The sequence below is a fragment of the Sapajus apella genome, unplaced genomic scaffold (genome assembly GCF_009761245.1).
Source record: "Sapajus apella isolate SASKATOON/1434 unplaced genomic scaffold, GSC_monkey_1.0 scaffold150, whole genome shotgun sequence".
Classification (NCBI taxonomy): domain Eukaryota; kingdom Metazoa; phylum Chordata; class Mammalia; order Primates; family Cebidae; genus Sapajus; species Sapajus apella.
Window position 1 is genome coordinate 594,460 of NW_022437090.1, and position 27,720 is coordinate 622,179.

Here is a 27,720-nt window from a genome sequence, read left to right on the forward strand (position 1 = left end):
AAATTAGCTAGGTGTGGTGGTGCGTACCTGCAATCCCAACTGCTCGGGAGGCTGAGGCATGTGAATCACTTGAATCCAGGTGGCAGAAGTTGCAGTGAGCTGAGTTTTGGTTACTGCACTCCAGCCTGGGCAACGAGGCAAGACTCTGTCTCAAAAAAAAAAAAAAAAATGACTATCATCACACAATGTTGTTGAAGAAACTCTAGGGTTCCTATGGGTAAAAAAGTGGCATCTATGGGTAAGAAAGTTTAGACACGTGTCCCGGGCATGACAGTGGGTGCATTTAACTATGACACACGTAAGCTCCAAATCAGGCACTCAAGATGAGGTCAGTCATGGTGTCTTTTAGATATTAAAGAGGGCAGAAAAAGGTATCACTGTCCTTCTCCATGGGAACCTGTTTGCAGAATGGGAACCACAAAGATTTGGGTGGGTGGGGGCACCACCAGGACTTTTAGAGGAGGAACAAAATGGTACTTCCTTTGTGGATTTCCAGAAAGTCAACTTTTCTCTGTAGACTTAGCAAATTATCATGTAGCAATCTCAGCACATTAAGTATTTCCAGAGGTGCCACTTTGAGCGTGTGGCCAGGACTATGCAGTGACCTGGGCCATCCCCCCACACTGTTCAGGTCCTGTACCTGGAATTCCTGCCTGTCCTTAGGTGATGGGGCCAGTGACTTCACAGACCTGGTACCTAACTCTGGACAATCTTCTTACATTCAACAGAACTCTGGAGGGAAGCACATCCCCAAGTGAGAACTCTGGGGATGTGTGGCAGAAAGAGGCAGGGGTCCTTTTCTCTGTTGAATGCAAAAGCAGTTTTCTTGTAAGATGGACCTTGGTGATTGTTCTGTTGCTTGGGACCCACTTCTTTTGGTCATCAAAGAAGGTTTGAGCCATCACTTTCCTTCACATTCTTGGTCAAGACTGTGTTGATTATCATCCGGAAGTATGAGGGTGGCTTTTCCTGTAAGCTGCCCACACTACCAATCCCCACTGAAAAATGATCACATCATCCAATTTCAACAGCACTCCCGACACTCACCGGGTTTTCAGGAGAAGGAATGTATGTCATAGAAAGCTTGTTAGTGACATGTTTTTTGCTTTATTGAAATTCTTTCTTACAAAAGATCTGATGTATTTTAGGCCAGGCCTAATTTCCTTCAGTCCCTGAAATGCAGGTACATGGTCATTTCCATGTCCTCTGAAGTAGGTCTGTAAACTAGTAGACTTCCATTTTTAAGGTTCAAACACCTTTTGTTTTATTTGATGTAAAACAAGAACTCTGTCTTCCCCAATGAAAAGACCAAGTAAGAGAGTTATGTGTTTCTTCATGGAAGGGGTAACTGGATTCTTTGCCAGAACCCGGTTGGGAATTTAATTTGTTCAATGTGGCACCTTTTCACCTTTAGTTTTTCTTTTTTTTTTTTAAATGCAAACTTTGCAATGTGCTGAGCTACGTAGTAAAAAGGGCTATGTTTATATATGCATACATATATTGGCTCTGGAAAAGGATGCGTGAGTACATGCGTGCTACGTAAACACAGCAATTGGTCAGAAGGAGAGTTTCTCATCATTACAACATTAAGGAGTAGCAAGCATATTGGAAGCAAGAATGACCTAGGGCCACACTGGCTTAGTTGTCAGCCAGGAGTCTTACTGGTCCTACACCTGGATGGGCCCAGGTCTCTCCCCAAGCACGCCAGTGTTCACCTGATATGACAGGTGATTGCGTATCTGAGGCCTATGAGTTTGAGATTCCCCCAAGGTGAGGTGGGTCTGCACTCACTACCAGGTAGCTCCCCTATTTCCTGAACACGTGTATGGCCCAGCTCTGATCCTCATGTAAAAAGCAGAACACAATCTCCCTGTCTCTAGGAGGACGGTGCAGACTGAAGACTTGTGGAGGCCCAAGACCCCTTATTCCCACTCCTGACCCCCAGAGGTTGGAGGGAATCTTCACTTCCTTCCACCCCTAGGGGTTCCATTAGGACTTGTGTTTTCCCAACCACGATTCACACCTGGAGGGGCTTCGAAGGTGCAATATCATCACCTCCAAATAGCTGAGACACACATGACTTGGCATTAACCCTGAATGTCCAGTGACGGAGCACTGGACTCAGGTTTAACACGGGCAGCTTCCATGTCACGCTCCAAATCAGCTCTCCTCCTACATGGATGGTTGGCCTGGAAGCCAATCTCATTTGACCTTGCACCCACACCCTGTGGGTTCCGGAGCATGCAACTTTCCGGTCACACAGGTTCTGCACCCCAACTTCTTGCTCAGGCCTACTAAAGACACTAAGTTCAGGCGGGAACACAGTTTCAGTCATTGTCTTCTGACTTGCAGGCTAGGTGAGTGGACCAGTTAAGTGCTAACCAGAGGTAAGCTCATACCCAGACTGGCAGGCCTTGGGCCAGTGCAGCAAAGTGGATAAATGAATTTAGCACCCAAGATACTATTTACCATGCCATGGTGATCGTTCAGTGTTAGATTCTTTCCCTTCTCCACATCTAGCTGGATTCCTGGAGGTGACTTGCATTTCCCTCTTGTCCCTAGAGCTGGCTTCTCCTCTATGTCACATCCCCAGACTGGCAAATGGGGAGCAGAGGCAGAGTAAAGGGGGGAAATGGATCACTTGGCATTGCCTCTTGCTGGGGAGGAAGATGTTAAAACTCGTGGCCTGATGGAGGTTTGGGGATTGTCTGAAGAGTAAATGATCCCACACTACCACCCATCTCTGCTGCTGCACGTGTCCCTGACACATTCTCAGCATTCAACTGTAACTCAAAGACCAAAGGGAACTGGGATATTGAGGCCTGGTGCACGGTGCTCAGAAGCTGGGCAAAGTGGTGATCCAGTTGACCAGGGCTCCTTACGCAGGAACCTCATGGAAGAGAGAGACAGGCAGTAGGTCCCAGAGTTACACTTTGGAGCACATGTTCAACAGGAAAATGATGACCGGCCCCCACAGTCCTGGGATGCAGGTGTGAGAACTGGGAGTGCTGGACCGGGTGTGGCCAAGGGATGGTCAGGGCGGCCCCGGGCTGTGCCCCACCCCAGGAATGCAGGAAGGACGCTCTGTATCGGACCCCGAGATTGAGCTCTGCCCACTTTCAGTGTCTGTTGCATGTCACGCTGGCATCTTCGGCATGCCCACAGTTCGTTACCCCCCATTTAGAGAAGCTGCAGCGGAAGATGGTTTCCTCTGTGCCCTTGCAGGCGACGTCATCCATCCAGATCCTCCCAGTGCCTGTGGAGACAGGGAAACATGACTTCTAAGCAGATATGCAGGAGGGCAAAAGGGAGGAGAGAGAGCATGACTGCGTCTGCCCTTGACTCAGCTCTGCCGCACGCTCAAATGTGGGGGCTTCCAGCTGCCGTCTCCATCCCACCAACACCTCTTACTTATTTTCTGGGATGAGTTTCTTGAGGGCAGAATCACAATAATTGATGGAGATGATGGTAGTAGCTATGAATATCTCCTATGTGTCAGGCAACTTACACATATGTGCTTCATTAGTCTTCACCATGGTGCTATGAGGGAGGTATTAATAAACCCATTTTATAGACAGGAAAACTGAGGCTCAAGGAGCAATTGGTGCAGAGTCATTCAGCTTGTAAACAGCAGATTCTTAATAGAAGCCCAAGTCTTGCTGCCTCCCAGCCCATGCTTTATATCCAACACTGCCTAGCTTTTGAGATGCATTATCTTGTGGCCATTGTTGATGGAAAGTCAGGCAGGACCACATCGGAGCGATAGTGTCAGATGAACCTTGCATTGCCCCAGTGCCCCAGAGCCAAGTTTGTCAGTACCAACATTAACTCTAATCTTCTGAGGTTTAAAGCAGATGGTCTCAATATCTCTGAGCCCCAAACAATGGTTTTGGGATGGCAAAGACCCCAGAATTTAACATATTCACCAGATATATAATTAAGAATATGCAGGAATGGCTAGGTGCAGTGGCTCATGCCTGTAATCCCAGCACTTTGGGAGGCTGAGGCGGGCAGATCATGAGGTCAGGAGATCAAGACCATCCTGGCTAACACAGTGAAACCCTGTCTCTACTAAAAAATACAAAAATTAGCCAGGTGTGGTGGCACACGCCTGTAGTCCCAGCTACTTGGGAGACTGTGGCAGGAGAATTGCTCGAACCCAAGAGGTGGAGATTCAAGTGAGCTGAGGTCGTGCCACTGCACTCTAGCCTAGGTGACAGAGCGAGACGCTGTCTCAAAAAAAAAAAGAATATGCAGGAACAACTTTTAACCACAAACAATTAGGTCAGTTCTCAAAATACAAGGTCCCTAAGACAATCTGTTTGATACGTTTACCCACGGCCAGCCCTGTTCACCCAGTTCTTCAGCGGCCCACCCTGCAGGCCTGAAGGTGTCAGGCAGGGGGACCCTGGTACTTTAGTGAGCTCTCCCAGGGTTGCACCTGAGCTTAAAAGGTATCAACTTGGCCCTGGGGTCCCTCAATGCACACCAGGGGAGCAGGGCAGCTGGTTAAGCCACTGAGAGTGAATGCAGAGGGCATGTCTAGGGTCGGGGGTGGTAGAAAGGGGTCTGGACTACACAGAAGTCACCCCCAGCCCCCTATGATGAGCTGGTGGGACCATTACCTGGGTTCTGATGTACTGTCTTGGCTGACAGCTGGGCCTGGCCCAAGGTGGTAGGAGCCCACTTGAGAGCCTGTGAAGGGTCATGGGGCTCAGCGCTCCCATGGGAAGTGGCTTGGAGCCTCCCTACTCACAGTGAGGCTCTGGGTCTGCCGCACGGGCATCACCAGGAGCTTGCTGAAAATGCAGAACTTCAGGCTGCCCCAGCTCCCACAAGCCAGCTTCTGCATTGTAACAAAGGGGCAAGACACTGCAGCTTGAGATGTAGGAGCAGGGCCTGGCAGCAGGACATGCCTCCATCCAAGTCCGGCACCATCTGGGGTGACCACGTCAGTTACTGAGCTGGGAGGGGCTTCCCAGGATGTGGGACTTTCACTGATAAAACCAGGTAAGTTCCAGGAAAACCAAGACAGCTGGTGACTCTGGCACCCTCACTTGTAATGTTCTGGTGCCAAGAAGCATAGGGGTAAGGGTGATAAACAGGGTTCCAGCATCACTGGCTGTGTACCCCGAGCAAGTCAATACAGGTCATTGCTCCTGTATGGGAAAGAGCTTTGACACCCACCAAAGCCTATTCAAAGTGTAGCTCAGGTATAATCAGGTATAATCGCCTTGCCCCAAGTTTCCTCCCCATCCCCTCTCCCTTCCCACTGTTTCCTCCCCATCCCATCTCTCAGGAGCCGACAACCTCTCCTTTTTCGTGGAACTGTCAGGACTGCCTATTAAAGCCTTAAACTCTGTCATTCACTCTTGAAGTACATGGGTAAAATCCCTTTACAAAGAATGTCAAGAGAACATCTAAACTGCTTCCCTGCTGGCTGACTCTAACACATGAACTAAGTGGTGTGAACATGTTTTTGTTATGTAGACATGTTCAGCCTCTGTTGTCATGGGATTGCCATGCAGTGAATTCGGGGACGGTGCAGGGAGGAGACGCCCCTTCCGCCACCTCCTTGGATGTTGTTTCTTCTCCAGAGCCTCTTCCTGGCCTGGATAGCTGTGGCTCTTACACAATCAGCCCTTTGAGGCAGAGCAATGATTTGCAGATTAAATGTCTCCTGGAAGCAGCATCGGTTTACAAATTACCCAGGAAAAGGCTGCAAGCTCCAGGGTTCTGTGGGATTAGTCACACCCAAAGCAAATAAAGAAGACTAACAAATAAAGAACAGTTCCAAGGTGACCCAGCCCAAATGCGTATATAGGATCTCGCAACTCCAGCTGGTGTTTTGCCAGAGCGTCCTGGCTCATGTCCAGTTGCGGGAGGACCAATGCAATGGGTATAGGGTCATCAAGGGAGGAGCAGTGCATATCTGCAGTGATGTCAGCACTGCATGGCATCAATCAGGGAAAAATTAACCAGCAAACCATCTCTGCTCCTCACACCACTGGGCAGGGGCTAGAACTCCATCGGCTCTAGATACCAGACATTGCTTGAGCATTAGAACTGATATCTGATTACTCAAGGTGCAGTCTAAGGACCAGGGCTGTCAGTATCACCAGAGAGCTTGTTAGAAAAGCAGACTCTTGGCCAGGTGCCATGGCTCACTCTTGTAATCCCAGCACTTTGGGAAGTTGAGGAGGGAGGATCATAGAGAAGAGGAGTTCAAGAGCAGCCTGGTTAACATGGCAAAACTTGTCACTACTAAAAACACAAAAATTAGCCGGGTGTGGTGGCGCACGCCTGTAATCTCAGCTACATAGGAGGTTAAGGCAGGAGAATCTCTTGAACTCAGGAAGCATAGATTGCAGTGAGCCGAGATTGTGCCACTGCACTCTAGCCTGGGTGACAGGGCAAGACTCAGTCTCTAAAACAAAACAAACAAAAACCAAGACAAAACAACAGAAGCAAAACCTTTCTGCCTCATGGAGCTAATGTTTGAACTTCTATCTGTTTATTTAGAGTAATATTCATAGTAGGAAAATGTTACACTGAATCCTGCAGGCTTCCATCCGTGCCTCAAACAGAGAAGGCAGGATGGCTATTTAACAGGTATTTGAGAGGAAAACTGAGCCCCCAGAAAGACTGAGTGACAAGTCTAGGCAAGTAACTATTGAGGGGAAGAGGCCCTGACTTGCCCTCTCATGTTCAGCCAGGACAGTCTTTTCTCCTTGTTGAGATTCACTCGGGGTGGCTGGGAAATTATTAAGGAAAATATTAGGGAAAAGTTGTAAGATATAGTCTCTAACTTTTTAGAAGGCTGAAAAGTTTTTATTTATTAACTTACAGAACAGGCTGACAGCAGCCAGTTCTTCTGTTAGAGCATTAAGTCATAAGGTAGATTAAAGATGATAAAAGCTTCCCCAGTCAAGTCTGTTTACCCCACATTCCTTTGTCCCTACTCTAATTTGTTTACTCATGTAAACTTTGTGCTGGATGGCCCTCTCAGAGGGCGCTTGTAGAAGAATTACCCATTAATAGTGTTCATTCTAGGCCCCAGAACCAAGACTTTTATCATTTTTAAAGCCACTCTTTTAACCATGTTAATTATCCACAAGCTTGTTGACTTAGAACCTCTGTTATTAAATCGATACTGAGTAAGTGTCAAGCAGAACAAGGAGTTACAGTCAGTTAGCTGCAATCGCCCTCTGAAAGCAGCTGACGACCACCCCTAGCCCACTGGATCCACTGTATTCTGTGTGTGACAGTGTATTTCATTCATCTGTCACTGAGTCAAAGTCCACAAGACAGACCGCTGCAGGGAGTGATCAACATCTCATCTCCTCATACAACCACAGTCCACAGCACTTAACACTCAGCCAGGGGATGGCAAACCATGAACAGTGTCTGGCCAATGGCTGTGGTTGTAAATACAGTTGTATTGGAACACAGTCCCACCCATTTGATTGCATATTGGCTACGGGTGTTTTCCTGCTCCAAGTACGGCACTGAGTAGCTGTGACAGAGACCACCTGGCCCACAAAGCTTGAAATATTTGCTCTCCAGCACTTTATGGAAAATGTTGGCTGACCCTTGCACTGAAGCTGTCTCCCAGTATTTGCATCTTATCTTACAAAAAAGGATGAAAGGAGGTAATAATGCCATAATCAGAAGTAAACACTCCTAATTATGTCTGCCTGTTTCCACCTACAGATCTGCTGATGTGCCCCATCCTTACCTCCTTTCCATCTGTCTGTCTCCCTGGGAGATGCTCCCAGCTGCGCCAGGTCACACTCCTGTCCACGGCCTCCCAGGCCTCTCCAGTCATCACCCCTCCACTTCCCCACCTGCATCACTCCAACACCTCCTGAACCAATTTAAAATTTAGAACATCTTCAAGGCTCTCACATTTGGGTCTTTCCTTGGTTGCCCCATGCAAAGAGAAAATCTGATCACTATGCCCTGTCCAGGAAAATTTTTATGGTGCCAGACCCCTGGGAGAATGGCCAGGGCTTGGAGACAGGGAGGACTCAGGTTTAGCAGGCACTGGAGTTCCTTCCTTCCATTCTTTTTACCTCCCTCCCTCTGTTCTCCCTTCCTCCCTCCCTCCATTCCTTCCTGCCTCCCTTCCTGTCTCCCGGCCTTTCTTCCTTTCTCCCTGCCTTCCTTCCCTCCTCCTTCCCTTCTTTCCTTCCCTCTCTCCTTCCTTTCCACATTTATCCAACTCCTATATGCCCCATGTAGTTTGGGTTTTGGAAGTATAAAGGTGAAGTCCTCAAGATGTTTGCATGTATCTCAGGGGTCAGGTGAATATAAGAAGTGCTGTGATTGAGACAAAGGTGACAGGAGCATAGAGGAGGGTTATTTCCATCTTGGGGGCAGGGTAGCATGGAAGGAGCCAGAAAAGCCTCCTTCAGGGGACGATCATTGAGCTGCTTTAAAAACCTGAGTAGGAGTTCCCTAGCTGAAGAGGGAGGAAAAGGCCTTCCAGCAGGAGGTGCAGCACAGGAGGAGAGGCAGGACATGATACCCACCATCTGTGCCCCAATAACCATCAGTAGGTGCCGTGTGGAGACGCGTGGGGTGGGCAGGAGGTGGACAAAGAAGATCCTTGGGTGCTGAGCTAAGGAAACCCAGCTTGATTCTGAGAGCGATAAAGATCCTCTGAGGACCCAGGCAGAGAGTGAGGTGAGCAGGTGCTCCTTTTAGAAAGATCCCTAACAGTCTGAGACCAGCCTGGGCAATATAGTGAGATTCCATTTCTCCCAAATAATAAAATGAAATAATTAGCTTGGCATGTGCCTGCAGTCCCAGCTACTCGGGAGGTTGAGGCAAGAGGATTGCTTGTGCCTGGGAGGTCAAGGCTGCAGCAAGCTACGATTGCACCACTGTATTCCAGAGGGCGGACTCCATGGGTGACAGAGGGAGACCCCATCTCTTAGAGAGAGAGAGAGAGAGAGAGAGATCCCAGCAGCCATGAGAAGGCAGGCAGGCCACAGGAGCTAGCCTGCAGGGCTGGTGGCTGTAAGGACTGGCTCCTGGAGAATTAGAGCCTCTCTGTCCCCTCTCTGCCCCAAACCTATAGATAAGTGTACACAACAGTGCCTCTGCATGCCACCTGCTTGACAGGCAGGATCTCCTTTGGCATTTATAGTCATTCTTCAGCAGTTGAAGAACCGAAGCTTAGCGAGGTTAGGGAATCTGCTCAAGGATCCAGCTACAAGCGGCAGATCCGGGGTTCTGATGTGGGTGGTTTGACTCTAGGGCCAGAGCACTAACCACTGCTCTACCTGCTAATCTCCTAAGGGGAGGACAGCGAGAACGACAAGACAGAAACAGGCTCAAAAAACAGCAGAGGAGGGAACACTGGCGGGATCCACAAGACTCAGGGGCCAACCTGATGTGGGAGAGGGAGTGGTGGCAGCCAAGAGGTGGCCCAGGGCTCTGGCTGGGGTGGGGTCTGATGGGTAGGATGGTGCTGGTGACGGTGACGAGGGAGGCGCGGATTTGTGGGAAGGAGATGTGTGCAGTCATGACAGTGCTGCTGGGGGAGCCCATGAGCGTCTGGGTGCAGCTGTAGGGAAGGTCACCGGACACTCAGGTCTGGAGCGGCACTGAGCACTGTGACAGAGGGAAGAGCTGGGGGGTGACTGAAGCCCCAGGGGTGGAGGCGGCCTCCAGAGAGAGTGCACAGAACGCAAGGACAACGGAGGCGGGGAGTTGGGGTGCTGGGAGAGGAAACTGTCAGGAAGGAGGGGCGTGAGAAGGCCAGGAGGCAGAGCAAGAGGGACCTGGGAGGCTCCTTCAGGCTTAACAGTGGTTGAGCTGGCAGTGGGGTTGGGGCACCAGTGGGTAGGATGCTGGCTGGTGGCTCTGCCTGTCACCAGGAGCGGTGTCCTTCCCTCCTCTCGGCCCCATGGCTACAATGGCATTAGAGCCCTTGGCATGTGGTTTAGAATCCCCCTTTCCACTACCCATGCTGTGGCCAGGGCTGGGCTTGTCAGCTCTGTCCCCCAGCCCTGCAGCTGGCCCGGCCCATGGCAGGCACCTGGAAACTGCTCATAAAGAGGAGGAGGAGACCATGGGTGCAGCCTGGGCTGGCAGAAATCCTCAGTTATGCCAGCCTGCCCCTGCCCAGGCCCCTATGGTCCTGTTTTTTTTTTTTTTTTTTCCTTTTCTTATTTTGGAGACGGAGTCTCGCTCTGTCACCAGGCTGGAGTGCAATGGCGTGACCTCGGTTCACTGCAATCTCTGCCTCCTGGTTTCAAGCAGCTCTCCTGCCTCAACCTCCCAAATAGCTGGGACTACAGGCACATGCCACCGCGCCCAGCTAAACTGTTTTGTATTTTTAGTAGAGACGGGATTTCACCATGTTGGCCAGGATGGTTTCGATCTCTTAACCTCGTGATCCGCCTGCCTCGGCCTCCCAAACTGCTGGGATTACAGGCGTGAGCCACTGTACCCAGCCGACCCTCTGTACACCTCTAGTGACTCCTGGCCTGCAACCAGCCAAGGTCACCAATAGCACCAGAGACCCGTCAGGGCACTGTGATAGGGAAATTACAGTGCAAAAAATGGGGCATTAGTGAAATCAACCAGTTTAAAGAACCAAGTGGCAAGCTTAGAGCTCCCCCACATGTGTGAAGAGGAACAGAGATCAGGGAATGAAAGAAGCCACAAAGGCTACAGGATTGCTGGCCTGGCGCTCACAGGCCACCTGCTGCCTTTTCACCAACTGACAGAGTCAGGCTAACGTGACCTGTGACCTTCAAACTACCTATTCTGGCTTCTTGAAAAGAATTTATATTGAACCAAATTGCTTCTCATAGAGAAAACCAAAAAAAGAATTTATAATTTTTTTTCTGAAAATGTTTTACTGCCACTTATTAGGAAGAGGCCTTCTTTGGAGCTTGAAATGGGAATTTGAGGACTGTCCCTATTCTCACCGACAATAAAGGTGGTTTTCCTTTGCCAAAACTGGCTGGGATCCTGCCCCAAGCCTGTGGGAGAACAGTATTCTTTCCTGGGGGGCTGCCCTTCGTGGTGCTGGACCCCTTCGAATTTGCCCCTCAAACTCTGCCCCTTAAAACTGCACTCCCTGCTGGCTGCTTGGCAGATTTCAGCAAGGGTCACTGTAAGGTCTTTTAGGCTGACTGATGACACCATGGACGCCATGGCAACCCCCGTGACCCACACGAGCACCTCTGGATGGCCTCCTGGAATTAGAAAATCTGAAGTAGCTGGAAGACCACGAAAAAGGGAAGAATGATCAACCCCTGCGGTGCCAAATTAACCTGAGACATTCTTCTACTGTTCCTTATTCCCGCCTTGGTTGATAATGCAATTGGACTTTGTAACTGACCTTGGTCACCCCTGTGACTCCAGACCCGAGACCCCCTCCCAGCTTGCAAAAGCCACCCTAAACTGTAACTTCTGCAACTTTCTACTGCCTACCCCAAACCTATAAAACCAACTCCTATCCCACCGCCCTCCACAGACTCTCTTTTTGGACTCAGCCTGCCTGCACCCCGCTGAATAAACAGCCATGTTGCTCACAGAGCCTGTTTGGGGGGGTCTCTTCATTCAGAGCATGTGTTTTAACAGTCACATTCAATTACCAATGAGATCTATGGGATGAGATTCAGAGCAAGAGCTGCCGCAGCCCCGCACGGGGGTGAAGAGCAAGGTGGCTGGGAGGAGCGGAGGCTTCCACCTCCAGCCTGGATGTGACCTGGCTCCAAGGTCCCCATCTGGAAGGGACATGCCACTCTCTCCCCTCACCCTATGCCATGGGTCCCTGTAGCCATTGAGCACAGCAGTTTGGACAGCAAGGACCTCGGGTAATTCAGCAGGCACGCCCGGCTCTTCATAACATTGGGAACCCTGCAGTCAGCGGGCTGCCGTCCACAGGTCACCAGCAGGCCTGGTGACTGGGTGTGAGAGGATCAGCCCCAATCCCTCCCCACACCCACCTGGACTTCTCCACAGGTGAGCAGCAGCATCTTAAATCCCAGGGGGCCCAGGCTGGGAGACCCATCGCAGGGGCTGCAGGCTCTTTAGTTGTGGACAGGACACCAAGACCCGGAGTGCAGAAGCAACAGGCCAGGACATGCTGCCAAGGGACAGCTCACTACTGAATGGGTGTGGGGAGTGGGACCAATGTTTTAGTTGTGAGTCGACACAAGAGTCTATGATCCATCAGGAAACAAACACAGGGTTCGAATCAGCCATCTATCTAGGAAGGGTCTGTGCCCCTTCCTCAGAGGCTCCTGTGCCATCCATGGGAAGGTCGCTGTGCTTCTGTGTGTCAATACGAAGGCAGCCAGAATGATGAAGGCTTTCCAGACCTTGTCATATGAGGACAAGGTAAATATCTGGGGATGTTCGCCTAGAGAAGAAGAGACTCAGAGAGGCAGAGACAGCCTAGCAGAGTGGTTCAAAAACATACTCCTAAGACACCTGCTTGGGTCTAAACTCCAGGTCAGGCATTTGCTAGCTGTGTGACCTTGGGCAGGTTACTCAACTTCTCTGAGCCTTCATTTTCTCATTTGGAAAACAGGGATGGCTGTGCATGGTGGCTCACGTTTGTAATCCCAGCACTTTGGGAAGCCAAGGTGGGTGGACTGCTTGAGCCCAGGAGTTCGAGACCAGTCTGGGCAACATAGTGAGACCTCATCTTTATTAAAAATAACAAGAAAAATTAGCTGGGCATGGTTAGTAGTCCCAGCTACTCAGGAGGCTGAGGTGGGAGGATCATAGAGCCTGAGTGAACAAGGCTGCAGTGAGCCATGCCTGCACTACTGCACTCCAAACTAGATGACAGAACAAGATCCTGTCCCCCCACCAAAAAAAAAGAAAGGAAAAGAAGAACAGCGATGATACCTGCATACTTCACAGTGCCGTAAAGATGAAATGGGTGAATATTTGTTACGTGTTGAGAACATAGCCTGGCACACAGTGAGTGTCATACAAGTGTCAAGTAATGATGAAAACGTGGTAGAGACACGAGAGCAAGTTAGGAAGGTGTGAAGAGCTAGCCCGGGGGATAGGGACGGCAGCTGAGCCTGGAACACCGGACTGCGGAGGACCGGCAGGAGAAACTGCCAGGATACAGGACTCAGATCAGGGAAAGGAAGAACGTTCTCATCCTCAGAACTGTCTGATGGCCACCTGGTGTGGGGCAGTGAGTTCTCATTGCAGGAAGCGTTCCGGCAGAGGCTGGGGTCACCTCGCAGACCTGCCATGAAAGGGACTCAGGCTTTGGAGGGGTGCCCAGTCCTGGGATGCGCAGGCCCTCTCCCCATGTCCTTTGCCGTCAGAGGCCTTACCTTGCCCGAATCGAGCCGTGCGGTACACCTCCTCCACCCCGCGGAAGCCCAGCATACGGCACACCACGTCTCCATCCTTCTTGTCCCAGCCGTCGTCACACACAGTGCCCCAGCGCCGGTCGTGGTACACCTCCACGCGGCCCTCGTGAGGGCCTGAGCCGTTCACCAGGCGGATCAGCATCGGGGCCTCCACGGCACCTGCGGGAGCAGTCGACCGTCACTACCCGGCTCCGCACACACCAGGACCCGGCCCCAGGGGCCTTCTCTGACTCCTCCTTCCCCGGGGTAGGAGGAAGAGAGGGCTGGGGCCAGCTATACCAAGACTTCGGCCCCCAAATCACCCTGGGCCTCTCCTGCCCTTTGCCAGCCTTCTCCCCACCTTTAAAAAAATAGGCCTTTTAACAGCACATTGCTGGTACAAAAACAGACACAGAAATCAATGGAACAAAATAGAGACCCCAGAAATAAAGCCACACACCTGCAGACAGTTGATCTTCGACAAAGTTGAAAAAAAAAAGCAGTGGGGAAAGAACTCCCTATTTGGTAAACAGCGCAGGGATAGTTGGCTAGTCATATGCAGAAGCATGAAACTGGACCCCTACCTTTCACCTTATACAAAATTATATAACTCAAGACGGATTAAAGATTTAAATTTAAGACCTCAAACTGTAAGAATCCCAGAAGAAACCCTGGGAAACATTATTCTGGACGTTGGTCTTGGGAAAGAATTTATGACTAAATCTTCAAAAGCAATTGCAACAAAAACCAAAATTGACAAGTAGATGAGAGAGACCTAATTAAACTAAAGAGCTTCTGTGCAGGAAAAAAAAATCAGCGAAGGGAACAGACAACCTACAGAATGGGAGAAAATATGAATATCTGCAAACTATGCATCCCACAAAGGTCTAATATCCAGAACTTATAAGGAACTTAATTCAACAAGCAAAAAACAAATAACCCCATTGGATCAGAAAGTGGGCAAAAGAGGGGCCAGGTGTGGCGGCTTACGCTTGTAATCCCAGAACTTTGGGAGGGCAGAGCAGGAGGATCACGTGAGGCTAGGATTTCAAGACCAGCCTGGGCAGTACGGGGAAACTCTGTCTCTGCGAAACAATAATTATAAGTTAGCCAGGCAAAGTGGCCCATGCCTGTGGGCCTAGCTACTTGGGAGGCTGAGGTGGGAGGATCATTTAAGCCTGGGAGGTTAAGGCTGCAGGGAGCCACGGTTGTGCCACTGGCAACCACTGATTTTTTTACTACCTCCAAAGTTTTGCCTTTTCCAGAATGTCATAGTTGGAATCATACAGTACAGAGCCTTTTCAGATTGGTATCTTTCACTTAGTAATAAGTAAGTGGACCTTCACATGTAACGTTCCTTCATGTCTTTTCATGGCTTGATTGATAGGTCTTTTCTTTTAGGACAGAATGATATTCTGTTGTCTGTGTGCACCATAGTTTATTCATCCATTCACCTACTGAAAAACATCTGGGTTGCTTCAAAGTTTTTGCCTTGATGAATAAAGCTACTGTAAATATCCACATGCAGGTTTTCATGTGGACGTCAATTTCAGCTCATTTGGGTAAATATCAAGGAGGGTGTTACCGGATTTCTCTCCACTGTTCGAGACCCAGTGACCAGCAGCCTCGCCTGCCAGAGGGGAGGGTGTAAGAGAAACAGGAAGCCAAGGATGGTCAAGGCCTTGTGGGCAGGTAGCTTTGCTGTGTCCTGGGAAGTATCTCAGTCCTGAATCAGTCATTCATTTTCATTTTCCCACTAAGTTGTGAGCTTGAAAGTGCTTTAAGCCAGAGAGAGCCGGTGGTGAATTCTGGTTCTGCCACTTCTTATCTGCAACTGTGAGACACAGTGTTTCCTCAAGTCTGAGATGCCACCTGTTGTGGCAGGCACCTCACTGTTTTATGTGTCACTAAGAAGAAAAAAACTCTGTCGGGTAGGTGGCAAATTATGTCAAGTGCTGGATGCTTCCTTATTCCACAGATGTATAAATGTGTGTCACAGAATCAATGAAACGTGGCAATAGACGTGAAGAGCTCAGAATAGCACCTGGCACATAGTAGGCCCTCTTTACCGGAATGACCTGAAAGTAGTCTCACAACCTCTCTGAGAGCATTTCCGCAACTGCAACATGGGAACATCTGCATTGCAAACACAACGCAACAAAGTGCAAAGGGCAATGCGGGTTTGCTCCCCCTTCTCTCAGGGCTGAGCCCCTGTCATGTTGATCTGTAAACTCAATGCTTAGCACACAGCCTGGCTGGAGACAATGAAAGTAAATGTTTGCAGAATGGAGCAGAGAGTCATTCCTGAGCGTTACAATGCACTGGTTCTCCAAGCGGAAATGTTGGGGACTCAAAGAACACCGGGGCAACTGAAAGAGGCCTTAGATCATCGCAAAGCCAGGGTTTGGCTGGAGAGTCGGTCTCAGGGCGATACGCATGGTCGGTGCCAGAGCTGGGATCATGGCCTGGGTCTCCTGATGTGTCTTCCCACATCCTTTTCACCATCCTGTCCACCCCACTAATCTTGGGGACAATTTCCCCTGCTGGGACCTGAGCGTCCTCACTTGATAAGATACCGAAGTGGTCAGTGGGTGTTATCAAAATCATCAGGAACCCCAGATTCTGGGGCCAGCCCAGATCTATTGAAACAGAATCTGGGTGGCAAGAGTGAGGAATCTGTATTTTTCCAAGCATCCCAAATGATTCAGAGAAAACTAGTCTGTGGACCGTGGACTGGCATTTGGATTAGATGATCCATCAGCAAGCTCCCTTCTAGCTCCAACCCTCAGTAATCTAAGGTCAGAGAAGAAACCAAAGTCGCCTTTTTTTTAAAGCCAGAAACCACTGGGGTCATGTGGGGTGCGGGTGGACATTGTACTGGAACCCAGTGACAAGGGGGTGACACAATGCAGGAAAATCCCCACGTGAACCGCCAGAGAAAACAGCAAACCTACTCAAGCCCTGCCACCAATAAACGTGGCACTCCTGGGCCTGTGATTTTCCTTTTCCTTTTATTTGGCCAAGTAAAGGAGCTGGGCTGGAAGGAGCCTCCTTTTCATGACTCTGATTTGGCAAAGACCGTCACAGGTCCTGAAGGAGATGGCAGAATTGACATCTGTGCCCCATGAGAAGGGAGAGAACTCAGAACCGGCCACATGCCTGGGCCAAGAAAACCCCAGAAAATTCTGCAGAGGAACCACGGAAGCCACCAGGAAGCAACCCCAACCGCAGGAAGGATGTCGAAAGACTACAGTGAGAGGACAAGGCCTGCCTCCTCTTGACACTGGATGCATTTGCTGCAGATCCTTCATCCCTGGCCGGGTGACCGCTCTCCCCAGGCAGACTGCAAACCCAAACTCATGCAGGCTGTCCCCAAACAGTGAGAAGCTGTGCAAGAGAACAGAGAGATCCTGGAGAAGAAAAACATGGAGAGAAGCTGGAATTCAGAGGCTGGGTCTGACACCAAGAAGCTCCCCAGGAGTGGTAAGGACAGGCTAATCTGCAGCCAGCAGCACCAAGGAGGACCCAGCTGCTGCGCAGGGGCTTGACCCTGGGTTGGCTGAGGCCAGGCTGTCAGCCCTGGTTTCTCACAGACCTGCCTCACCTCTGGCTGCACCAGGAGGCCTACAACATAAGCCACAGTGTGGGGTCAGCAAGAAGTGGCAGAAGGACGCTGTGAGTCCCCAAGCAGGCCAGGCAGAGGTCGAGGAGTGGGACCAAAACAACAGGAAGAGGCTGGGTGTGACTAGGCAACGGAGTGGATGGTCAGAGACTCTCTGACTTAGCCTCTCTGTTCTGGCTAACCTGAACTCACCTTGTGCACCCACTTCTTTAGCCAAGTAAGTGACTGAGAGTCTATTAGACAGCTGTGGATATGCTCATGAACAGAGTCCCTGCCCTCAGGGAGCTGACATTCTAGGGAGAGTCTAGCAATACAGCTAGTAAACAAAAACAGAACCATAACCATGGCCACGTGGTGAAGAGCATAGGTAAGAACAGAAGCACAGGAAGGGAGTGGAGAATGAGGGAGGCGCCACCTTGGCTGAGTAGAGGAGAGAGGAAATGAGAGGGCAGGCGCCATCTTGGATGAGGGGAGGAGGGAGGAAATGAGAGGGCAGGCGCCATCTTGGATGAGGGGAGGAGGGAGGAAATGAGAGGGCAGGCGCCATCTTGGATGAGGGGAGGAGGGAGGAAATGAGAGGGCAGGCGCCATCTTGGATGAGGGGAGGAGGGAGGGAATGAGAGGGCAGGTACCATCTCAGACAAGTGAACAAGGAAGAGGGTGGGGAGTGAGGAGAGAGAGGAGGTGCCATCTTAGACGGGTGGGGAAGGAAGGCTTTATATGGAGACCTGAATGAGCTGAGGAAGGACATGGACTCCCCACCTCAGAAAACCCCTTTCTATACTCTGGCCTAAGCTTTCCTTGTCCTTTAGATCTCAGCTTAGATGCCTCTTCTCCTTCCCTGGTCCCCACACCTGACAGGGCCCCTCCTGGGTACATGCTTATAGCTTTGTATCATAATTGCTATTGCTATTTACTCTTAGCACACTGTGAGCCTTCTGATGATCCTGTGACCTGGTGCAGGGCCTGGTGCACTGAGATGCCCAGCCTGTGCAAAGGGAAGCCGTGCATGAATTAATGAATTAATACGGTGGGCAGGTGCTGTCTGGAGGGCACAGCTTTCCAGAGTCCAGGGCTTTGGTGGCAGCCTGAATGGAGAATCCACCATCAGGGCACCCAGATCTCCAGCACCCTCTTGATTACATCACAACCCTTCTAATCACACACTCGCTGCCTTCTCTTTGTGAGGTGACTCTGGATTCTGGACCCAGAGCTCAGGCTATTACAATGACCGTACATCTCAAATGGGAGAATGGGAATGTGGCTGTCAAAGGATCATGGTGGGTACAAGAGGAAGTCTGGAAAATGTCATTTGGATGTTGAAATACTGAAATTCCCAAGAGGTTTCAATGTATACAGACATAACAGAAGGATATTTGGAAATAAGACACGTTCAAAAAATTGAAAACATATGATACACACAATTATGGGACTCATGGCATCAATTTCAAGGATGTCTCTGGCCCATGGCCCATGCTTACTATGTACCAAGCAAAGTCATGGCCTGCAGGGCTCCTCATAGTCTCACCAATAGGGACCACATTGATCTCAGGAACCAAAAAGTTCCCGCAAGGGGGAAAAAGAACTACAGAGCACCTGGGCGAGGCTGGACAAGGTTCCACTCCATCCAGACCCATGTCGGTTCATCAGGCATGGAAGCCTGCTCCTCACCACCTGTCCTCAGATCCCCTAGACTCCCCCGCATGGTGGAGGACTGCCTGCCCACAGGATCAACAGATGCTGCATGACCCAGCAGGGTCAACGTGAATCTGAAAGCCACACCTTCCCGCCTGGATTCGCCCAAATCAGATGGTGTGTTTTATTCTAGCTCCACTTCACAGAGCGTGGCTCTAAGCTGTGGATTTTGCATCATTTTCTCCCCACCCAACAACATCTCAGCTCTGTTACCACCTCCCTGGGAAACCACAGGCTAAGGTTTGACCTGCTTATGAGGTAGGCTGCCCCAATTCAGGAGCTTGGAGTCTAAATCAGGAACTTGTGTCTCTGGCCTTCTTTGCCCCTGAAGAGGTATAGGGGAGGCTGGCAGGCAGGCAGGAGCCCTCCCAGAGCTGAGCAATGAGGCCACCTCCAGTAACACACTTGGGGAATCACTAATACCCTCCAATAGCAACTACCCTTTAGCCTGAGAAAGACAGCATGACTTAAGGTTTGGGTTTCTGTGGGCAGAGGGTTTAAATTCTGCCTTTTCCCAGCAGTTTCTGCCCCAGGTCAAAGCTTTCCCACCAAGCAGCCAACCACCACTGGGAAATGCTCTTACCCCACAATGCATCAGCCCCCACTTAATCAGACACGGTGACTGAGAGACAGCCTCAGCCTGGTCTGTGACTTCCCCAAGACTCTTCCTGTCAGCCCAGGGACCTTTTTTCTCAGATGCCCCCCAAGAGGGTCCCTGCAGGAGGAACGAGGCTACTGGGGTCAGGGAGATGCCTCTCTCTGCACACGGCAGTGGAGGAAAATGAAAGACAGGGATTCTTGATTGTGTAAGACTCAGACACCCCTAGGCTACAAAGCAAGAGCAGATGCTCCAGTTAGAGGGCAAAGGGCAAGAGAGCTGGCAATGAGCAATGGAACCCCAGGCTTTTAAGGCTGCAGCCACGTCCCCTAGTAACTGCCCTTCATTGACTGTGAGGCCCCTTCACCTCCTCCTTGGCATCACACCTCATTGACCCCTGGAAAATCCTTCCTGAGCAAATGAGGATCAGCAACCCTGAAGAAAGCCCTGCCCCATACCGCTCCTGTGTGGATTTCTGATTTACGCCCTTCAGGTGAGGGCGTTAGGTGCAGAGACTATCACACTCTTCCTCTTGTTCTAGATCCCTAACCTGCAGACTGGGGTCTACCTGTCCATGCCTTCACGGTTTGCAAGCTGAGAGGATGGTACTGACTGCAAGGCTGGTCCCCACCAGCTCTACAGGAATGGCGCTGGCACGTAGCATCACTTGGCTGGAAAACCCAAGCTTAAAGGAGACACCAAGAGCTGTTCCTTACTAAAAACAGAGAGGACAAGGGGAGGCTGTTCTTGACGGCTTGTTCCAATCCGCATCCCACAAGTCTTGGGCAGAGCTTTTTCTGGAAATGCCCACCCCCGCCCTCCATAGCAGAGACACCCAGATGTCTCTGTTCCTCTTTTCCCTGCTGCCCCAGAACTGGGGACTGTGAGCCTGAGATGCAGCAGGGACCCCTTTTAGGGGCCTGCCAGGCCCCTAAACATGAAAATAAAAAAAAATCTTGAGTTTCTTCAAGGGAAATTCTAGGCACCTAGCTAGCCCCGGGAAGCAAATGAGCAAGTTCATAAGAAAGAAACAGTCACTTAAAACAATAGTCAAGGAAGTTAGAGTCATCAGATGTTTTGCTCTCGGTAGAAACTAGAGAATATCTTAACATATGTCCCTGAGGTGTTTTTCAGAAACCCAGAACTGAGTGGATTTTCTAGCATGTACACCTCAAATGAGGGGAAACTGAGGCCTGAACGCTGACTGACTGACTTTTTTTTGAGACCCCGTCTGGCTCTGTCAGCCAGGCGGGGTGCAGTGGCATGATCGCAGCTCACTACAACCTCTGCCCCCCAGGCTCGAGTCATCCTCCTACCTCAGCCTCCCAAGTAGCTGGGACCACAGGGTACCTGCCACCATGCCCAGCTAATGACTGTGTTCTTTCTTCTGTATTCTCCACTGCCACAAAATAAAGGGCAATTCCAGGCACATAGCTAGCCCGAGGACCTGGAAGAAGTCATGTCCATAGGCCAGACCTTAACATTCCTTTCTGCTGAACCCAAGTTTTTACGCAAAGTTTCCTTTCCTTAACCAATTGCAAATCAGAAAGTGTTTGAAGCCACGTATGACCTTGAAGCCCTTGCTTCCAATTTCCCACCTTTTTAGGCCAAACCAATGTATAACATCCATGTATTGACTGACGAATTTGCGTGTAACTTCTGCTCTCCTGAAATTTACCCCTGCCTTTAAACAGCCTTGCTTGTAAGCCATCCAGGAGGTTGAGTCTTAAGCGTGAGCTACCAAATTCTCTTTGCTTGGTGTCCTGCAAATAAACACCATCCTTCTTCCCACTGGAAAATTTCAGTGTGGATGTCTGGCTTTACCATGCCAGGCAAGAAGATCCCACTTCGGTTTGGTAACAAGCCCCATCAACACCATTTGATACAGAGAAGCAGAAAGAGAAAAGTGCGTCACCTCAAAGCCCAGACCAGAGCCTCACTGCCTGCTCTCACCGGGTAACCCTATGGGAGAAAAGCAGCTTGAAGGAACACAGGCGGGAGACTGGGTCCTGGCTGGGCAGCCTCCTTGCCGTCTCCCAGATCAAGGGGCTCATTGTTTCACCCCACAAGTTTTCTGGAGTGTCAGTTCCAACCTCTGCTTGGAGCTCTCTGCCTTGCTGCAGCCCCAGATCACAGCACCTGCCTCCCCCTTCCTTGACCTGTTGGATTGAGCCTGCCCTTCACCCAGGCCACGCCTGGGACCAACCCCATGGTCCTCAGCCACACTCCTGCTGCAGGCCCCAGATCTCTCACAGCTTGAACTCGTTCCCCAATAAAGAGGGTACAGCTGAGGCACAGATAAGGCCAGGTCATGGAGACAATCAAGGCATGGCTCTGGACAAGGAAACTCAGCATCTTCTCAGGATATCACCAGGAACAACCTCCATTAACTTAGTTGTCGGCAACAGATGTTCCAATACTTAGTGCCAGGGGTGACTTGTAGGTAATTGAGACACAGTCTTTGGGCTTTTCCAATCATCAAAAATGATGGCAAAGCAAAGCATTTGCCAGCTGGTAGAGACTTGAAGATGACGTAGTCCACACTCTTTGCATAGCACATGTGGGAGCAGAGGCCCAGAGAGGTGGCTTGCCTGCCTTGCTCAAGTCATCTCACAGCTAGCAGAAGAGCTGAGGCCTGAACTTGAGACTTAACCCTTGGGCCAGCTCTCCATTCACGCCCTCCTTTCTTTCCTGGAATTCTTTCTTCAGAAGATCTCTGAGCATGGTCCGCCAATTTGCATCACGACTTTGATGTAAGATGCCTTTTGATGGAGCAGTTACATGGAAAACAATCACCTTAAGTCTGGAACTGCAATGCTTCTAACAAAAATTCATAGAAACACCTTGGTTTCTCCTGAGTCTTATGGGAGAACCAAGGTTGCCCTTGTGAAGCACAGCTATTGCTGAGTTTGTATTTGAAGATGAACATGTCAATGATTGCAGGCGGAGGAAGGATAAACCAGCCTTAGCTTTTAATTCTTTATGCATATTTTGTCAATGTCTGTATTTATTTTTTCAATGGCGTATTTATTTACCCATCCAGTTGCAGGTACGGAATTACTACCACATTCCAGGATTGCGCCCGGTACAATGATGCAAAGACAAGTTAAGTGTTGTCTTTGTCCCAGACTCGCTCACATGAACCAACAGTTTAAAATAGATAAGAAAGGTCACAGAATGTCAAAGCTGGCAGAGAACTCAGGGGCTCCATCGGCCAAAACCTCAGTTAAAAATGAGGAAACTGAGGCTCAGAGAGAAGTCACCAGCCATTACTGGGATGCCAGATCCTTTTCTTTTGAGACCACTGCTCTTCCCATTGTGGCCGCTTTCAGTAACATACCATATACCAAGAGAAGACGGTTTCAGGTTAAACCAGCAGGGCCCAGGGCAGAGCAGGCTGGTACTCCTAGGACCACATGGCACTGCTCTCCATCTGTGAGGGTTACAAGCACATATCCTATTTTCCCCTGGACACGGAGACCATGTCTTGTCTGTCCATGGCCCTGCAGCTCTTCACATGACACGTGGCTGGCTGAGGGGCTGAATAAAGGCTGAACAGATGGCATGGAGGGCAATGGGTGGATGCATGCATCACTTTGTGAGCAAGCATGATCTGAATCCCCCTTTTTTTTTTTTTTTTTTTGAGACGGAGTTTTGCTCTTGTTACCCAGGCTGGAGTGCAATGGCGCGATCTCGGCTCACCGCAACCTCCGTCTCCCGGGTTCAGGCAATTCTCCTGCCTCAGCCTCCTGAGTAGCTGGGATTACAGGCACGCGTCACCATGCCCAGCTAATTTTTTGTATTTTTAGTAGAGACGGGGTTTCACCATGTTGACCAGGATGGTCTCGATCTCTTGACCTCGTGATCCACCCGCCTCGGCCTCCCAAAGTGCTGGGATTACAGGCTTGAGCCACCGCGCCCGGCCTTGAATCCCCTTCTGAACGCCTCTGTATTCCCGTTCCTCCCTGGTTCCACTCGTAACCTCTGGTGCCTGCACGTCCAGAATGGGTGCTGTTCTCACCCACGGATCCCACCTGCCCAGGGTGGGAGGGGCGGGAAAGGCGCTACCCCAGCATGGAGGCCACAGCTTGCTGTGCGCACAGTGACTCAGGGCCTGACCCTGGGTTGCATCGATTTGCGCTGTGTTACTGCCTGTCTTCTAGATCCCCACCTTGCTAACTGATCTCCAACCATGTGCTGACCCATGGGGATGCACACGTATTTCACCCTATCTCTTCTTTGGATGCAAAAATGCGGTGAGGCAGATCCAGTCTGTCCCAGCAGGTGTGGGTCTCAAGCAGGCAGCGTGGCGGGGTGAGGGGGGCCCAGGGCAGAGACGGGACGGGCAGGGCTGCTCCAGGCATGCTGCTAGTACTCTCGTAAGTCTGAGAGGCACCAGGACACATGCTCGTCCTCATTTCTCCACTGTCATATGGGCTTCTCAAGGGATCAGTGACAAAGGCTCTCTAGCCAGGCTCTCCTGAACCTCAACCTTGGCCTATAAAGACATGAGACGTGTCTACATAGACGTGAACACACACTAATATAGTTTCTAGCAGCTCAATATTCTACCACTAGGATGACCTGGCCCTCCTTAAATAGGCTGCCTGAGAAAATGCAAGACTACCAAAAGAATTTCCTGTGTGTTCTAGCCAGCACCTGAAGACGGAGCCCCTGTCCCTGGCCGCTGTGGGAGCGCAGAAGCCTCACTGTGATAAGCACCAGTTGTCAAACCCAGACGGGTTTTCCATAAACCAGCTCCTTTCCACTTTCTGCAACTTTTTACTTCCCTGACTCTACAGAGTTCCCTCTCTTCCTCCTCCCTAATCCCTCCTTTTCCCTTAAAATCCCTGTTACCTCTGTACACATCGAGGTCACATTCAGTTCACGCTGGACTCTTCCTGCTGCAATAGTTATCGCTGACTGCAATCTGTTCTTATCACTGTAACTAAGGTCCAGCTTTGTCTGTCTTAGAGGTCAGATGTGGTTAGACCGTGGTTCTCGACAGGCTGGTTGGGCATGTGCCATGCTCACAGCCCGTGGGCACTGCCTTCCACGTGGGAAGGACCATGAATCATTGCCCTGACTCAGTTCTGTCCAAGCCACTCTGATGAAGATTAGCAGGCCACCTCTCCCAGGAGTCCAAACTGGGGAATATGGAGACAGCCAAGCAGACACAAAGAGGTAGATAGAGGCAGGGATGGTGGAATCATACACCATGTTGGAGAAGAGGCCTCCCAGTGAAAAGCTGGGCCCAGGGCAGTGGCCCCCAGAACGGCCTTGGATTCTGAGTGACCTTCTCATGACAGGATCCGCAAGGCCCACCTGCGACACCATGGATCCTGGTCATCCCAAGACTCCCCGCTGGTCCTCATTACTTGAAATGACCTGAACCAGTAGCTGATCCTTGGGACTGGAAAAGCCTGAAGAGGGTACCTGTGAATCCCATGCACCCATCTGAGAACTGATCAGCTACTTGCCTCCGTGGGTCCTGGGAAATTAGGAATTTGCATGGCGTCAAATGCTGCCGTGGTGATTCCTATGGGGAGACAACTCAAGAGGGTGGAAAGAGAAGCCTGGGCCGGGCGCGGTGGCTCACACCTGTAATCCCAGCACTTTGGGAGGCCAAGGGGGGTGGGCCACCAGGTCAGGAGGTCGGGACCATCCTGGCCAACATGGTGAAACCCTGTCTCTGCTGAAAATACAAAAATTAGCTGGGCGTGGTGGCGGACACCTATAATCCCAGCTACTCAGGAAGCTGAGGCAGGAGAACCACTTGAACACAGGAGTCGGAGGTTGCAATGAGCTGAGATCGCGCCACTGCACTCCAGATTGGTGACAGAGCAAGACTCCGTCTCAGAAAAAAAAGAGCCATCTGGACTTACGAGCAGGGTCAGAATCCGGCTCCACGATGGGCCAGAAGTGACCTCTCCACACCTCAGCTCTTCCTAAAATGGGTATCACAGCGGCAGTTGGGAGCAACAGGACATGTTGAGAACTTGGCACTTAGCGTGAGGTCCCATCACTGTGAGCTCCCACCCCAGCCAGCTGGCAGTTCTCTCAGTAGCGTGTAGGTTAGCTCCAAGGGTCCCCACATTTGGGATGGCCTGGAGGGCCAGCAACGGAGCAGGGATGTGTCCTGGAAAGTCTCTTTGCACCCGTGGGAAGCAGGAACAAAAAGGCTCATCCCCTGAATTGAATGAGTCTTCTCCTGACTTCCTCTGTTCTCCCCAGGGCTTGGTTCCTGGCTCTTTAGCACATTAGGGGAGGCGGAGACCAGGGTGATTGCAAGGCAGAAGACTGGCTCCTGCTGTCAGCAAATTTCCACACATTGATGCAAACTGGATGTTATTGGTTAAGCAAGGCAGCTCTGGAATGGCCCAGGAATGCAATGCTAGGGCTGCGACCACACTTCAGCTCATTGCACAGACCTTAGAAATCTAGTATGTGGGGATTCTCCTCTCAAAACAAACATTTCTTTGCTCTCTTTGTTTTGTAAATATGTACATCAGACAAGCAAGGTCCCAGGCAAAGCAGGCTGGGTCGTACCCCAGATGCCCCTGAGCCCTGGAACTGGAAGGGGTCTTGGGCCTTGGCCTTGAACCCCTCCCCTCTACTTCAAACACAGAGAGCCTCTCCTTTCTTAGCACAACGGACAGCTGCTCATCTTGCCTCTGGGAATGGAAAGGAACCCAACAGCATCTCTAGGGAATGCATTCCAGGATTTTCAAGCCAGCATCTGGTTTCATGTACTCGGCCCTGGCATCTCTAGACATCCCCAGGGTTTTGATCCAACAATTCCCTACCTTATTTTACACAATGTGCTTGGGGCTTCATGGGTATCATTGGGGTGTGAGACGAGGAATAGCCTTTAATTTCTTTCAGCGCAACTGAGCAAGTGTTTCATTACTCCCCGTCAGCGGGTTTAGGAGGACTGCATAATGGCCAATGGCTGCCGTCTCTCAGAACTGGCTTCCAGGGCTTGGGTAATCTCAGAGCTACCTACCGCCAGCAGAGCTTGTCCACACCTGGCTCAGAGCCAACCCCAAACCCAGAGACAACACAGCCAAGTTCTGGGCAGTACCCAGGACAGAGTTCAAGTCAAGCACAAAAAGAAAAGAGAACGAACGTCTGTCTGCTGAGGTCCCGTCGTGCACATGCTGGGCACCGTGCAAAGTGCTCTGTGCTGCATTTGCTCATTTCTTCTTCGCAGTCGCTCCATGGGTTAGTTATTACGGCTCATTTAACAGAAGAGAAAATGGGCCCAGAAAAGCCAAGTAAAAATCTGCTCGGGGTCACACAGCTGCCACATGGCAGAGTCACAGAGAAGAGAAGAAAGGCTTGTTATTTTCAATCCACAGAGGCGACACTCAGGCTGAATACTTAAGACAAATATTTAATAACCGCCCTTTCCAAACATAAAGTGCTTTTCATCCATCTCACAACAGCCCTATGGGGTCTGCCGCATCCTCTATTCTCAGGCTTAAGGGAATGAACCTTAGACTTAAAGCAGTAGCTCCAGTCTTGACTATATCTAGGAAGCACCTGGGAAGCTCTGAAATCCATCAGTGTGAGGGGCCAGTTCTGAACCATTCATAGGTGATCTCTGTGCACAAGCCAAGGCTGAGAAGCACCGTGAAAGGGCGTGGATCTGGGATCAAGCCCTGGCTACATAACTCCCCTGTTGATGGGCCTTGTAAGTAAGGCATAGAGATGTCACCTCCTCTGGGAAGGCTTCCATGATTGTGGCCCCAGTATGCGCTCCCCACTAATGAGAAATCCTACACTGTGATTCCCTCTTCCATGTCTCTCTGAACTCCCTGCAGGAAGTTGTGAGAAGGCAGCTACCATTCTTCATCTTTGTGGTTCCACATTCCATCCCTGCAGCAAACAGTGAGCGTGGCACATTCCAGTGCTCAACAGAGGGTGTGGAATGAATGAATGAGTGGGGGAATAAATGAGTGGGGGAATGACTGGGGGGATGAATGACAGGGAATGAATGACTGAGGGAATGAATGACAGGGGGAAGGAATGAGTGGCGGAAGGAATGAGTGGGGGAAGAAGTGAGTGGGGGAAAGAATGAGTTGGGGAAGGAATGAGTGGGAGAAGGAATGAGTGGGGGAAGGAATGAGTGGGGGAAGAATGAGTGGGGGAAGAATGAGTGGGGGAAAGAATGACTGATGGAAGGAATGAGTGGGGGCAGGAATGACTGGGGCAAGGAATGAGTGGGGGGAAGGAAGGACTGGGGAAAGGAATGAGGGGGGGAAGGAACGACTGGGGGAAGGAATGAGTGAGGGAAGGAATGAGTGAGGGAAGGAATGAGTGGGGGAAGGAATGAATGGGGAAGGAATGAGTGGGGGAAGCAATGAGTGGGGAAAGGAATGACTGGTGAAGGAATGGCTGGGGGAAGGAATGACTGGGGGAAGGAATGAGTGGGGGAAGGAATGAGTGGGGGAAGG

At 50.6% G+C, this 27,720-nt stretch overlaps 1 protein-coding gene across 2 annotated transcripts in view; it reads right to left on the bottom strand.

Annotated features, from left to right (window-relative positions):
• Positions 1–1,087: 1,087 nt before the first annotated feature.
• SCARA5 (scavenger receptor class A member 5) overlaps positions 1,088–27,720 on the bottom strand; it is a 121,152-nt gene continuing 94,519 nt past the window's right edge. For both annotated transcript variants that reach the window (XM_032265426.1, XM_032265427.1), the window contains 2 exons: positions 13,329–13,526; positions 1,088–3,256 (listed from right to left, as the gene is read on the bottom strand). In XM_032265426.1, the coding sequence (XP_032121317.1) occupies positions 3,120–3,256; positions 13,329–13,526 (335 nt within the window). In that variant the 3' untranslated portion in view covers positions 1,088–3,119. The remainder of the gene's footprint in view (positions 3,257–13,328; positions 13,527–27,720) is intronic.